General features: G+C 42.0%; 1 protein-coding gene across 5 annotated transcripts in view; it reads right to left on the reverse strand.

Moving 5' to 3' along the window:
• The window catches only part of TOPBP1 (DNA topoisomerase II binding protein 1), a 37,666-nt gene that overhangs the window by 4,446 nt on the left and 19,669 nt on the right, over positions 1–13,551 (reverse strand). For all 5 annotated transcript variants that reach the window (XM_032945710.2, XM_032945715.2, XM_032945714.1 and 2 more), the window contains exons 17-26: positions 8,758–8,867; positions 7,216–7,339; positions 6,707–6,856; positions 5,574–5,673; positions 5,218–5,407; positions 4,604–4,830; positions 3,016–3,146; positions 2,422–2,530; positions 1,203–1,366; positions 34–174 (exon numbers count right to left, since the gene is read on the reverse strand). In XM_032945710.2, the coding sequence (XP_032801601.1) occupies positions 34–174; positions 1,203–1,366; positions 2,422–2,530; positions 3,016–3,146; positions 4,604–4,830; positions 5,218–5,407; positions 5,574–5,673; positions 6,707–6,856; positions 7,216–7,339; positions 8,758–8,867 (1,446 nt within the window). The remainder of the gene's footprint in view (positions 1–33; positions 175–1,202; positions 1,367–2,421; positions 2,531–3,015; positions 3,147–4,603; positions 4,831–5,217; positions 5,408–5,573; positions 5,674–6,706; positions 6,857–7,215; positions 7,340–8,757; positions 8,868–13,551) is intronic.

The following is a 13,551-nucleotide window of genomic DNA, read 5'->3' on the forward strand; positions in this document are numbered from 1 at the left end:
CCGTAGAAGCCATGGTGGTTGCGGTTGCAGCACCTGGGCTCCAGGCTCCTGCCGTCGCTGAAGTTGTAGCTTTTTACGCCAACGCATGGCAGCTGTAGCGAGGCGGCGCTGCTGGGTGGTGAGGTTGGCTAGGGCATCCAGGATGTGGCTGCTACCCCACTCATACTCCTCCTCCTGCTCCACGGCACATCGCATCACCCACCACAATTTGGTCAATGTTTATCAATTGTGGAGCTGCCATGGTGCAGGGCCTAACAAAGCAGACTCAATTCAGATAATTATCGGCATTCAAATCGGAGAGAGCACAATTCTTAAGTAATACATATTTGTCAATTCATTGGTAAGGAGCAATCAGTAGAGCAGTAGCCACATTCTGCTTAGCCATTCTCCAATGAAAATAAAAGACAATTTCAATTCACCTTGTCGTATTTACATACCAAACCACACTGGAAATTGTACTACCGAGGGACAGGCCCCACTTATATAAAGGATGTATGTTGGCTCTCGTCCATGCTTGCTGTTGCTTTGCGCACATGAAGGGAAATGCCAGACATGAACATTTTCTGTGAATATGAACATATTGTTGTCCACATAACCCTCACACACATAGCTCTCAAGTGCTTGGAAAAAATAACTTCCTTACTAATTCAGTGTTGGCGAAGGACCTGCCAAGCTTGAATAATGACCAAGTCCGATAGCACAAGGGTGCGATTACATGACATGAGTGGGCTGTGGCAATCAGAATACCCACTCATTTTCCTGCTACTCCCCCCCACCACCTTACCTCCTTTCCACCCACTGACACCCTCACCTCCTTCCTTCCCACCAACACTCACAAAACTCCTTCCCACGCAAATCTGCTCACCCTCCCACACCTACACACCTCACCTTCCCACCCAGACTCCCTCACCTCCTTCCTTCCCACTAACACCCACACAACTTCTTCCCACACAAACCTGCACCTCACCTCCCTCCCACCCAACACCTACCCACCTCATCTCCCTTCCATCCAAATCTGCCCATCTTGCCTCCCACCCATACACACCCACCTCAATGCCCACCCAACCACACCCTCCACTTTGTCTCCTTTCCAGCCAAACCTACTTACCTCTCCTAACTCCCACCCACGCCTGCCCATCTTGCTACCCTCCCATGCACACCTGCCCACCTCACCGCCCTCCCTCCCATCCACAACTGCACACCTGCACAAAGCGGCCCATGGCTCGGCACGCTTCCAAGTAGGATTTGTGTAGCACCCACTTCCCAGCTGCCATTGACGCCAGGTACTTCTCATTGCGCAGAGGGTTTCCTACGATGATATGGCTGCAGCTTGGGTCGAAGTACTGCTTATCCAGCACCACTCCACCTTCCACACGAGAAGGGGGAGAGGTTATGAAGTTTTTACCAGCAGCAAGTGATACATTCTTCGACAAAATATATTAATGCTCAAAGCAATTCTTCAAAAGATCTGTCAATGATCTGTCAATGATTGCAACAACTTTAAACAGTATTGCTATAACACTAATTTTTTATGCTATGGCATTTAAAAAAAATGTAAAGGACAAATTCAATAACAGCAGAGATGAAAGCAGAAAGCACAGTGTACACATAAGCCAAGTGCACAGTACAAGCTTGGTATTTAAACTTATGTTTTAGTCTTATTTATTTAGAAAATAAACATAATGCAATTGTAGCTTTTCTTCTCCGAATTCCTTTTTTAGTACAGGCTTGAAAGATGGAAGCCATCACGCAGTCCACTCTGTTAAGTGAGAAATTACGAATAATGCCATCAACAACCAGGCGACTGAACAATGATCAATGATCTCAGTCTCCACGGCAACAACTTAAGTACAGGCTGGAACATACGTTTAAATTCCAAGCTTGTAATGTGATAATGATACATTTGCTATGTGTCAATGCCTTCAAGACGGCTAGAAGGGAAGGGGGACCTATACTTGTATTGAGTATTTAAATCCAGTGAAGAGTGATGAAGCCAACATTTGCAAAGTAATATTGATGTAATAGGTTCGCTACCTAACCATTCCACTTTTAGTTTCATTGAATGCACAGACATGGGATTTAGATGACAGCATAATCATTTCCATGAAATGCAACTGGCTTACATTTCAATGAAATTAATAAAAATATAACTTCTAGGAAATGTAGCCATTTTTCCATGGGGATATAGCCACAAGTAATTGCTTTGACCTTAATTTACCGAGGTCCTGTACTTTGACAGATATTTGAGTGAACATGTTCCCAATTGCAATAAACTATTCAAAGTACGATACAAACGTTGTGCTGTGTAGTCACCCCAGCCATATCCAACATTGTTGGCCTTCTACACAACAGTGCCTTAAATATACACATGTAAATAGACCTGACAATTCTAGCAGAATTGACACTCAGGTGCAGTCTTACCAAGCTGCTCTATGAGCTGCAAGTAGTCAATGCGCTCCTGGGCACTCATGGAAGAAAGCTGGAAGTAACGATGGGGCTGAATGGCATCACCCTCATGCCCACCACTCTCCTGTCATGAAACGGGGAAAAAAAGTTGTGAGCATTACACACACCTTTCTGTATTTTACCAACAGCACAAAACCATACATGTGGTAAATGAACTGCTTTTATGCTTTACATAATTCAAATCTACATTATATTAAAAATATGATTGTCAAATAAAAGATTATTCAGAGGTCAATGTGAGTAGAGAATTCGTTTTTCAAGATATTAAATGTAAGGTAATAAATAATCTGTCAATCTTTTGCTCGACTAAGGAATCCCCGTGCCATGTTGGTAATGTGGGTTAATTAACCATACTTCACCACGTTGGTAAGTGCAGGTTGATGAAGGGGTGGATACAGGACCGGTTCAGATATCACTCACCACTGGCTTGGAAATGAAAATCAGGTCGCCAGGCTCATACCACAATGCACTAACCACTGTGCCACTGATCCCCTAAAAATATAAGTGAGCGTAGACAGAGTTCTGTTATGCAGCTGCCATGTGTGGCACCGTCTCTGGAGGTTGTGGCGCCACAGGAGGGTTTGCGAGTGGGAAGGCGATGCTTGGTGCCTGTGGCGTGGAGTCCGGGCCGGCAGGCAGCTTCACTGCCTGCTCAGGAACCTCCTGCTTGCTCTTCTCCACTGAGTCCATTACCCACACACACAAACATGAACTTAATGAGCATTAAGAATTCAGACTGCTCACCTTTCTTTAAAGTTTGCTTTGTTTTCCCTGCATTGCCTTAAACAATATTTCACTGTGCAAATGTATAGTTTTATTTACAATTTATTGTTGATATAAAGTGTGTTTCTATTTATTACTGGCATTGTTGTATTCATATTTATGTCCAAGTTTCCCCTGCCAAAATTTGGTCTCAAGGAGCTCTTACTGGTTTATAATTCATTAATGGACTTTTAAATACACGTTACATGGACAGGAAGTGTCTGTGTTGTTGGCCTGACTGGATGTGCTTCACATAATGTTTTTTCAGGTTTGTTGAATTCTCGTCTCTCACCTTTTTGTTGTATTTACCTCCGTGATTTGTTCTTGACACCTGATGAAGATCGCTTGCGTTGTGATCGAAACGTCGTGATTTTACAAAAAAAAACAATGAGTAACTTTATGCAGTCACGAAAGCTTTAATACTTTATTATCACACATCTACGGGGAAGTTACCGTTGTAATTATGTGTAAGATGTGCCCTTTTTGAGCTGCCGTTTTGTATTTACAAGAGGTGGTCATTTTTTGAGCTGCCGTTTTGTATTTACAAGAGGTGGTCCTTTTTTGAGCTGCCGTTTTGTATGTGTAAGATGTGCGTGTTTGAGCTGCCGCTCTAGCTCTGGCCCCTCCCCCCCTCCAACCGTATTTCCTATTTAAGCTTCTGTTCATCCCTCCGCCCCCCCCCCCCTCTCTGCCTCCCTGTCCGTCTTTCCTCCCTCCTTACCTCTTGGTGGACTTGTATATGTATTTCTACTGACTGTGTACCTCGTATTTTTCATTCTATCTATGCTGGTATGTGCAATCCAAAGGTTGAACACGAAATTTAACACTCTTCTGAAATTCGTGGTCCGCCAGGAAGTGTCTAACTGTGTTGTTGGCCTGACTGGATGTGCTTCACATAATGTTTTTTCAGGTTTGTTGAATTCTCGTCTCTCATCTTTTTGTTGTATTTACCTCCGTGATTTGTTCTTGACACCTGATAAAGATCGCTTGCGTTGTGATCGAAACGTCGTGATTGTTTTTTGTTTTAATATAATTTTATTGTATTTCTACATACGTGACTTTACCGAAAAAACCAATGAGTAATTTTATGCAGTCACGAAAGCTTTAATACTTTAAAATAATTCTTAATGACTATGATTTTAATCCAAACATTCAGAAACAACATATGGCTTATGTATCTAAGACAGACATCTCACAGCAATGAGCATGACATTTTACTGTTTGCCACGTGCTTACTTTTTTAACTTGTAGTCTAATACTTCACATCATGGTGCTGTGTTGAGCAATACACTAAAAAATACAATAAAACTTGGCTTCACAATTCAAGAAACAATCATTTCTGAATAAAAAAATTTTGGCAGAAAACAGCGGGTACCGTTCGCGAGCGCAGGCTGGACAAGGGGAGGCTGCTGCTTGGCTGTGCTGGATGTAGGAATGGGGTCAGGAGGCGGCCCAGAAGTCGGGCCGGGTGTGGAGTTCATGGCTCCACAATGCAGCTGAGTTGCTAGGCGGGCACGCTCCTCCCGAGCCGTGGGGTCATCCCACGTGATCTGGTCGCCCTGCGACTGCTCAGAGTGCGTGTCCAGAGGTGCAGGAGACGACCTACGGCGTGCGCCAGGGGGAAGCAAAGCATGCTGAGCTCGCAAATAATGAGGCAGCTCAGCCAGCAGTGATCGTTTGCCAACATCCACAGCTTGACCGCAGCCAAATGGGTCAAGAAAGCTGGTAGCCAAATGGAACAGGAGCTTTTTCATGATTCAACATAAGATCATAATAAGTGCACAAGTAAAGACCATATAAAGTGAATTTGCTGGGCATTTTATGCTTGGCTCTGCCTGTGATGCGGTGAAGTGGCCGGTTGAAACCAAGATTCACTCTGCAGCTGTGTTGTGCTTCATCTTACAGCACGTGGTTCACAGCGTGTGCAATTCATGCCCAGAACCCTGGATCCAAAATGTGCGGGAAGGAATTGAGGAGCCAACAACTTACCTCACGTTGTCCCAGGTTCGACTGCGGCTGATCCGTCCTGAGCGCATTGCCCCGCTGCTTGTGTCTTGCTGAGGCTGCGGGGAGTTGGTGCCCAGACGGCTGGGGCCAATTGCTCCTGCCTTCGTTGCCATCATGATCTCCTGGAGCTGTTGCTGCAAGTTCTCCCGCAACTCCAGCGTCGCCAGCGCATCTGCCAGGGCACAATGTGGTCTATTATGACATGCTGATGAGTGCTCATTACAAAGGCTTTTTAAGAAGCTAATTTTAATCAATACAATACATTGGACTTACAATATTCCAATAAAATTATTTACCACATTTTTATATGTATTTTTTTTCTTCCCCACTGTACTCACCATTTTTTCCTATAATTGTATCTTTACTCTGCTCATATTGCTGGTTGGAATGTTTTCCATGCTGGGCTATATATTCATCCTCCTCTTCTGTGTCCAGGTCCTAAGGCGAAAACAAAGCACCACACACACAAGCTTTAACTCCGACTGATGCTTCTGTTGTTGTGGAGTAACTCATGCAGCCAACTATGGCTCTAGGATTTGGTGTTACATGTTATTTATGTAGTTTATTGTAAAAATTCGGTCACAGTCCCTATGATCACTGTTACGTTGCAATTATGGCTTTATTTTTTGGTGATTTCGAAAAGTTTTTTGGTTTGGACATGTTTGTTTTGTTGTAGTACGGAGTTAGACTGATGATGATAAGTTTTCTTGTGATTGTTGTTGTTGTTTGACTTGCATCCCACTGGGATTTTTTGCACACAGCGTTGGTGTATGGTGCTTCTTTCAGGAATATTTTGCTGCTTTTTTTCATGGATTTTCTGTTTGCAGTCACATAGTCACTTTAAGATGTTTTCTTGTTCGTGTTTTTGTTTTTTTGTTTGTTGTGGTTGCACCCGATTCAAGAGCAGAATGGCTCACAGGGCTATACCAAAATAAATAAGCTGAAAAAAACTATGCTTATACAGAACCTGTGATCACAATGCAACTGTATTTCTGTCAATGGTGGGGACCCCACAATTAACGCATCATAAAGCTCCTTCGTACTCATCCAATTTATGCCATCACAAGGAAAATATCTATTCAGGATGGGTGATCTTGTACAATAGTGGTGATACAGGCTCAATGAGAACACTAATTAGGCTACCTGTCAATGCACAGCTGGATGAGAGCTTCCCCATGCCATGTTGGTAATGGGGGTTACTTGACTATATCTTACCATGCTGGTTTGTGAAGGTGGGGTGCATCGAAGTGGAAGCATATAAGTACAGTACAAAGGATGTTTTTGTACTGTACACTGTTGCCCACGACATAGCCCTGCTGCCTATCACAACCAGTCATGCATAGTAATCGTCCATTAAATGATTATCCAGGTTTAAACCTGCTTAGCTTTTGCGATCTGATAGTACAAGTGATTTGGTCATAGACAGTCAGGAAATCTGCCTCTGTAAGTACATTTAGACTGGTGGCATCACCTGGCTGTTGACAGCGCATGAGCCGGGATGCCGCCGCAAGGTACGTGTCACACGCTGTGGCTGCTGCACTGCACTCAGGTCCAGGCTCAGGCTGGGGTTGTAGGAGTGTGGGTACAGAGTCTCAGCCACGTGCTTCTGCTCCTGAGCACACTACACAAACAGCACAGACAGCCACGTAATTACAGAAGTGCGTACTCACTACCAAGTTTCGGCTCACGTCATTTAGAACATGACATCCCCAGCAAAGGTTGGTCCTTGAAAATCATATTCACAAAAAAAAACTGAAAGTATTTTTTTTTTACTAACCATGACCGATGCTAATAATGGTGCTCAAATGTATTCTGTTAAATGTATGTGCTGGTGAATGCTGTTGAAAACAAGCTAGAAATACAAAGGAGAAAATCCAAGGTGACGTTTCAGCCATTTTAAAATGAGAATGTTGCCTTGTATGCGGGAAAGGTAACATAGGCGTTGCTGTGTTTTGTCGTGTCAGTATTGTAGGAACGTACAGCGTGTAGCCAGTGCTCGGACACGACGTGGATGCCACGATCACGCACGACACGGTACTCCTGCGAGTTGTCGTTAGCTCGGCCCTGATAGACGAAATGCGTCACTTCCTCATCAAAGCTCCACCTGGAGGTGGGTAACACATTACATGAAATATTGTTAATGTGCACACAAACATCGCCACTTTGTGAGGCGGCCTAGATGTTTTACCTTTTGGTCGTGAGTACCTGCTGTGCCCATAGGCTTGCTACCAGACATGGCTATTCAGCAATAAACGTCCATTTAATTTAAATTATATTTGCAACAAGAATGTTTGCATTACGGAGCAACAATTTATAAGCTGTATTGATTTAGCAAGACCCCCAATTGCAGACTTTTAGTTGGTCTGTCTCAGTAAGACACTTGTGAATTCAATTATTTTAGTTATGTACTTTGCTGTCATGATATAAGCAGTGATGATAGGTACCATAATTATTTCTCAAGCACCCCTAAGATAGGTGCACCTTAATGAACAAACGCAAGACAAATGTACCGATTGGGCATTGGGGCTTGTCATGCAAATTTAAAATACCAAATCAATTGTTCAAGAGCGTTTATTGAAACCTTGGATAGCTCATTTTAAGCCTACCACTCATTGCTTGGAATGCATTGAAACACCCACAACATGAATGTGTTTAATACTAACGCCCCTGACATCTGAGAACCCATATTAACAAAAACACATTTATGGCAAGGGTGGAGAAAGATGCACTATAGTAGGAATTTAGAGGTCGCTCAACCAACGTGCCCATCAATATAAATTTTAAACAGAGCCCAAACACCTTGGAGGTTACGAACAACCTCACTTTGACTAGTTCAACTCCCTAGAGGGAGCTGTCACTAACTTTCTGGAACCGAGAGGTTTATAGGATTACTCTGCCTTTCAGAGATCACAGCCTTTCAGAGTGCAGCTCAGCCAAGGTCTTGCTTACGTTGAAGTTTCAGCATATGGACAAAATCTGCCCAATGCAATTTGGTTTATATGTATATGTACAGTTCTCTTCTCAATCCTCCACATGCTGCATAAGTCGTGAGGTTACATGACCATATTTCACCACACTGGTCAGTGCAGGTTGGTGAATGTGAGCAGCATACATGTTGAAGCATAGTATAGTACAATGAATTTTACTGCACTGTTCTCAGCAGCCCATAAACACCTGCTGTATGCGGTGGTCACATATCCCAGCACTATGCAAGCTCACTCCTGCTTAGCTTCCAAGGTCTGTTTATATTGAGAGCATTGATGTGCGAATTGATCATAGTAGGTTACATAGCGCCCATATAGACAGTGGGTGTTATTTGAAAGATTGTGTACTTTGCTGAAGTTAATCATCAATGCTCGGGACCATCCACAAAGATAAATTCCTCACCTTCAAGTCCACACCTCTTAACCCAAGCACAAAGTAATTGCAAGCAGACTTTTCCGTGTAATCTACGAATAAAATATACAGGTCCATGGGTGCATGCGACTAGTACGCGTGTCTATGGCACGTAGATGCGCGCACCGATACTCCGCTCCCAGCGAGGCAGCGATGCTGTTCAGCTCTGCCTGTCTCTTGCTAAGCTTCTTGCTCACGCATATCACCACTCCTGATAAAATGCTTGTGGTTTCTTTCTGGAGAAATAAACAAAAGTAGTACTCATTTAAACCATTGCATGCTTTGAATGACAATTTTTTTACAGCAAAAATAGGCATTAAAAGAAAAACACCTAACAAAAAGCTAAAGTTACAAAACGAAAGTATGGTGTGCACAACATTGATTTTCATGAATTACTAATTCTATTAAACAGTTTCATGAAAATTAACGTGTTGGAAGTGTACCTTTAATACCATAAAAGACCAAGCACTACATTTTAAGAGGTATAAACCAGACAAACCTGTATATAATTTACAGTTATGTCTATACAAACTGCCAAAACTTAAAGTAAACACTTCATGTCCAGGCATCTCAAATTCTGAAAATCACACGTAAACATTTCTTCAAAGCGAGCTCAAATGACAATCGTGTATAAAGCAGGCAGTGGATTACAACACCATACTCCCATTCGTTCCAAGCACAAATAATATTTTGCAGTTTAAGCATCAATGCATCAATCACCTATAACCAAGCTCATTTTAAAGAAACAAGTGCATAGTTTAGCACATTAGGGATGCCAATGTTCATAAATGTGACAGATATTATTGTTGGGTATATGATTGTTTTTATATGTATACAGTAAAGCCTCAGCTAGCCGGACAAATATGTGCAGAGGAAATATAAACCCCAACTACAGTATAGCCATGTTTCCGAGAAGGAGGGAACCTCGTCGGGGCTGCCAAGGCATACATACATCCATCTGTGTATGGCCTGACAACACCTACAGTCGACCAAACAGAGGAGAGCACGCCCCTCCCGAAGGCTGTTTGTATAGGTTGCCTCAGTGGAGGCAGCCTTGCGATGGCTAATAAACTTAGCTGGTGCAAATCAGGTGGGCCACCCTTCAGATCCCTCGCTAGCATGTGGCTACTAATCTATGAAGCCACCATGGCTCTCATGGAGGGCACCGCTCCCATCTGCATTGGGTGGCTCCTCGAAAGCTCATTACACAATGAGATGCAAGGCCATCAGCCATGCTGCGATAAGCACCTTTAAGACCCGCAACCCCTTTAAAAACCCCTTATGCCCCAACCCTTCATTTTAGAGGCATCTATGTACACCTTTAATATTTCGTCTACAAAACATTGGACGTGTGTATCTTGCAGTTACACAAGGGTGCCTCCCTTTATTGGATATTTAAACGGTAGGTGCAATTACTGAATGATGTTTAAAAATGCTACATTTTTGACCGCAAAAAAAATTACGATGGGGCTAGTGAACATAACGTGCTGACCAATTCAGAAATTGTAGTGAAAGTGTGGTTACCAGTATATGAAAACAATGGCATTGTGAGAAACTAAATAAAAGGGTGCACGACTTAGAAATTAAGATATGCAAATGTTGTCAGAAATACAGAAGACAGCATTGCACCACAAATGATAGCATACACCTACAAGCTGGAAACATCCTAATATTTTTCTTTAATCGCTTTCTGTAGTTCGAGAGAGCCTGCTACAACCTGCTATGCAACCGGGTATTTCCACCGATGCCCAAACCACTGTTATGATGGGCCTCAGGGCTTGACAACAGAAAAACAGGCAATTTTCCAGCCTGGTCTTGCTTCTGTCTCATGTCGGTTCTGGTGGGTGGAGGGATAGCAGGTGAGGGGGGGGAAGTACAGAGGTGTGCGGTGGGAAGCAGGCGGTACAGTGCTGTGACTCAAAACCACAGAGATTGACGGGAGGGGTTTTGAGGAGAAGGGGGCCATTGAGGGGGGGGGGGGCGTTTTTAATGTGGGAAACTATGGTAGGGTGGGTGCGGCATGCAGGTGGGGTGATGTGCACCATGCTAAGCCATTGGAGGTTCTAGCAAAGCTGCATAGGGCAATGAATCATGCTGCTAGAGGCTATGCAGTGCACACCTAGCCACCAAAAATGTTTCAGATAGTAAGGTTTACGAACATTTTAGAAAGTTTTACACTGCACAGTGCATTATGGTCAATGATGCAAATCTCCAAGCTTGAAATAACAAACATGAATCAGCATCCCATCATCCAACCTGATGATAACAAATACTGCTGTAAACAAAGGTACATACTGTAAAGAGGGGCTTGTTTAGCGATCAGCAAAGGATTAAAGTGAATACAGTGCAATAACCACGTTGTTTTGTGCTTTAGAGTTGTAGATGACGCTCTACATTTAGAAATGCTGCAACTTGTAAATTGGCATTGGAGTAGTATTGTGGGAAACAAATGCAATGACCACATGCAATTGTGTGCAGAATGACCTTATAAAGATGGCAAACCCTTGCATCGGGAGCCAAAAAGGTGACACATTGGCTTTCCCACACTGCCAGTTAAGTGTTTTTTGAGAAAGTGTGTGGTGTGTCTGAAAGGGGAGGAGGGATGGTATTGTGGGGAGGAAAGCCCACAGTTAAAAGCAAAGATATAGAAAACAGAAGGACTTTTCCAAAACCAATTAGGGTAGGCAAGCACACGATGAACAGCACACTTGCCCAGAGGGAGAACACTACATAACACTCCGTGCATTCTTGATTTATTAGCCTGAAATTCTACAATGATGTATACAGGTATTTACTTGTCTATAAAGTGTACATACTATGGTTTGCTCATTTTAGGGTGTATTTAAAATACTCTTTTTAGATGCATTTAATTAAGAATTTGAATCACAGTTCCTATGGTTACTGTTGTTACATTGTTTTTATAGCTTTATTTTGGTGATTTCGAAAACATATGGTCAAGCCATGTTTCTTGCGGAAGTGCGGAGTTGGCCTGATAACTTTAATCTAAATTGTCTTATGGATGTTATTGTTTGACTTGCATCACACTGAGATTTTTGCACACAGCACTGTCACACGGTGTTTTTTTTGTGGAAGATTTGCTGGTTTATCAAGGATGTTTCTGTTGTGCGTCATCGCTTTAAGATGATCTCTGTTCATATTGTTTGTTGCGGTTGCACCAGACTCAAGAGCCGCATGGCTCACAGGGCTATACCTAATAAATGAAACTTAAAAGAATAAAATGTTCATTTGTGGTACTTATAAATTCGGTATAAAACAGTTTCAACTAATTCAATCATCTAAATATTTGATTAAAAGCTTCAAGGGGTTTACCATCACTTTAAAAGTATATAAGAAAAGTGGTTTTGACATCATGTCACCTATTTGCATTGTATTATTTTTGTTTGCTTACCCAAAGAAAATAAAGCCTCACAGAGCCTCAAGACTCTTTTCCAGCAGGGCCCTGCTAAGTTTTTTTAGTGGGGGATGATGCTTGCTATGTATATTCCAATTGAGTAATTTTCAGGTAACATTTTCAAACTAGGCTAATTTTTACCGTAATGCCGGAACACAAGCGGTGAATGCGCTACTGTTGGTATGGTCACCTCAAGTATAAGACGTAAATAGCTAAAAACTCATTCACATCAATAGTGGAAATAAATGACAGCTATTTAAGCTAAGCGTGACTACGCGCAATCGACAGCGATATAGGCTTACAAATGAGCTGCAGGCTCACACGGCAAACTTGAATTTCGGCAATTGTATTGCGAGGCAGGAGTTGCTACATGCAAAGCACAGCTTGTTCAAAAATAGAAAATGAGAAAAGATATGAAGTAAAGTTTAAAATTTAATATATTCGTGTATTTTAAAATGTTACCCAACATATTATTTTACGTAAAAGTGGTTATCCTCAGACACTGCAATGTAAACCACAAGCCCGCAGATAACTCCTTATGCCACAGCCATTCACATTGAAATACTTGGAATGCTCAAACTTAAACTAAGTATATTCTTGACTTTACCGAAATAACCAAGAATATGAATCCCTGCAGTCACGAAAACTTTAAATCAAAATTAAACTAAGTATGTTTACCTCATTTATAAAACTCAATACATGCAAGCGTCTACACTTTATAATAGGATGTTTATTAAATGGGGCCATTGAGGTGTATAAACAATGTAAAAACATGCCACGAGTTCTTTTTTGAATTAAAATATTAAAAACAGCCCCTGTGTTAAATAAACCACTGTTCCACCTAAAATTATCCGCATTTTATTAGGTCACCACATTATCCAATGGAACCCTCTCTTGGATCTAGGTATGTAACATGCAATCGATTCAGTGGTTAAAAACTATACTTAGGCCTTTGGTCCTGTGCTGAGCAACCATGATGATAAAAGAAAAAAATATAACATACCTGCTCACATTTTCTTAGCTCTTTCGGTAAAGTCACGTTGAAGGGAAACAATAAAATAATAAAATATATATAAAAAACAAAAAAAATTCTCACGACGTTTCGACCATAACACAAACGGTCGTCATCAGGTGTGCCGGATTGCATAAAAGTAATTATTTGTAAGCGGTTTATTTATTTATTTAAAAAACGTCAGCGCCACGCGCAGCGATTTGTCAGTTTATTTAGAAGGACTAGGCCATCTATGTTCTGAAAAGAGGAGGGGGGAGACGAAAAATTAATGTATGCTGTCTGAAAGCCACTGTAAGCGTGAACAATCAATTAAGACCTGAAATGGTTTATCAAATCTTTCCAATGATTGCTAAGCCAGAATCCATCTTCTCGGTTGAAATTGTCTCTGTGCTTCTATATGTGGATAGCGTCATGAACGAATCTCTCATGGTAGCCAGATGGCTTACAAAGAACCTCTGTCTTGGAAAAGTCAATGTCATGTGAGCCTACTGAATTA

Source organism: Petromyzon marinus, chromosome 4, assembly GCF_048934315.1.
Source record: "Petromyzon marinus isolate PM22_M1 ecotype Great Lakes invasive population chromosome 4, UKy_Petmar_22M1.pri1.0, whole genome shotgun sequence".
Classification (NCBI taxonomy): domain Eukaryota; kingdom Metazoa; phylum Chordata; class Hyperoartia; order Petromyzontiformes; family Petromyzontidae; genus Petromyzon; species Petromyzon marinus.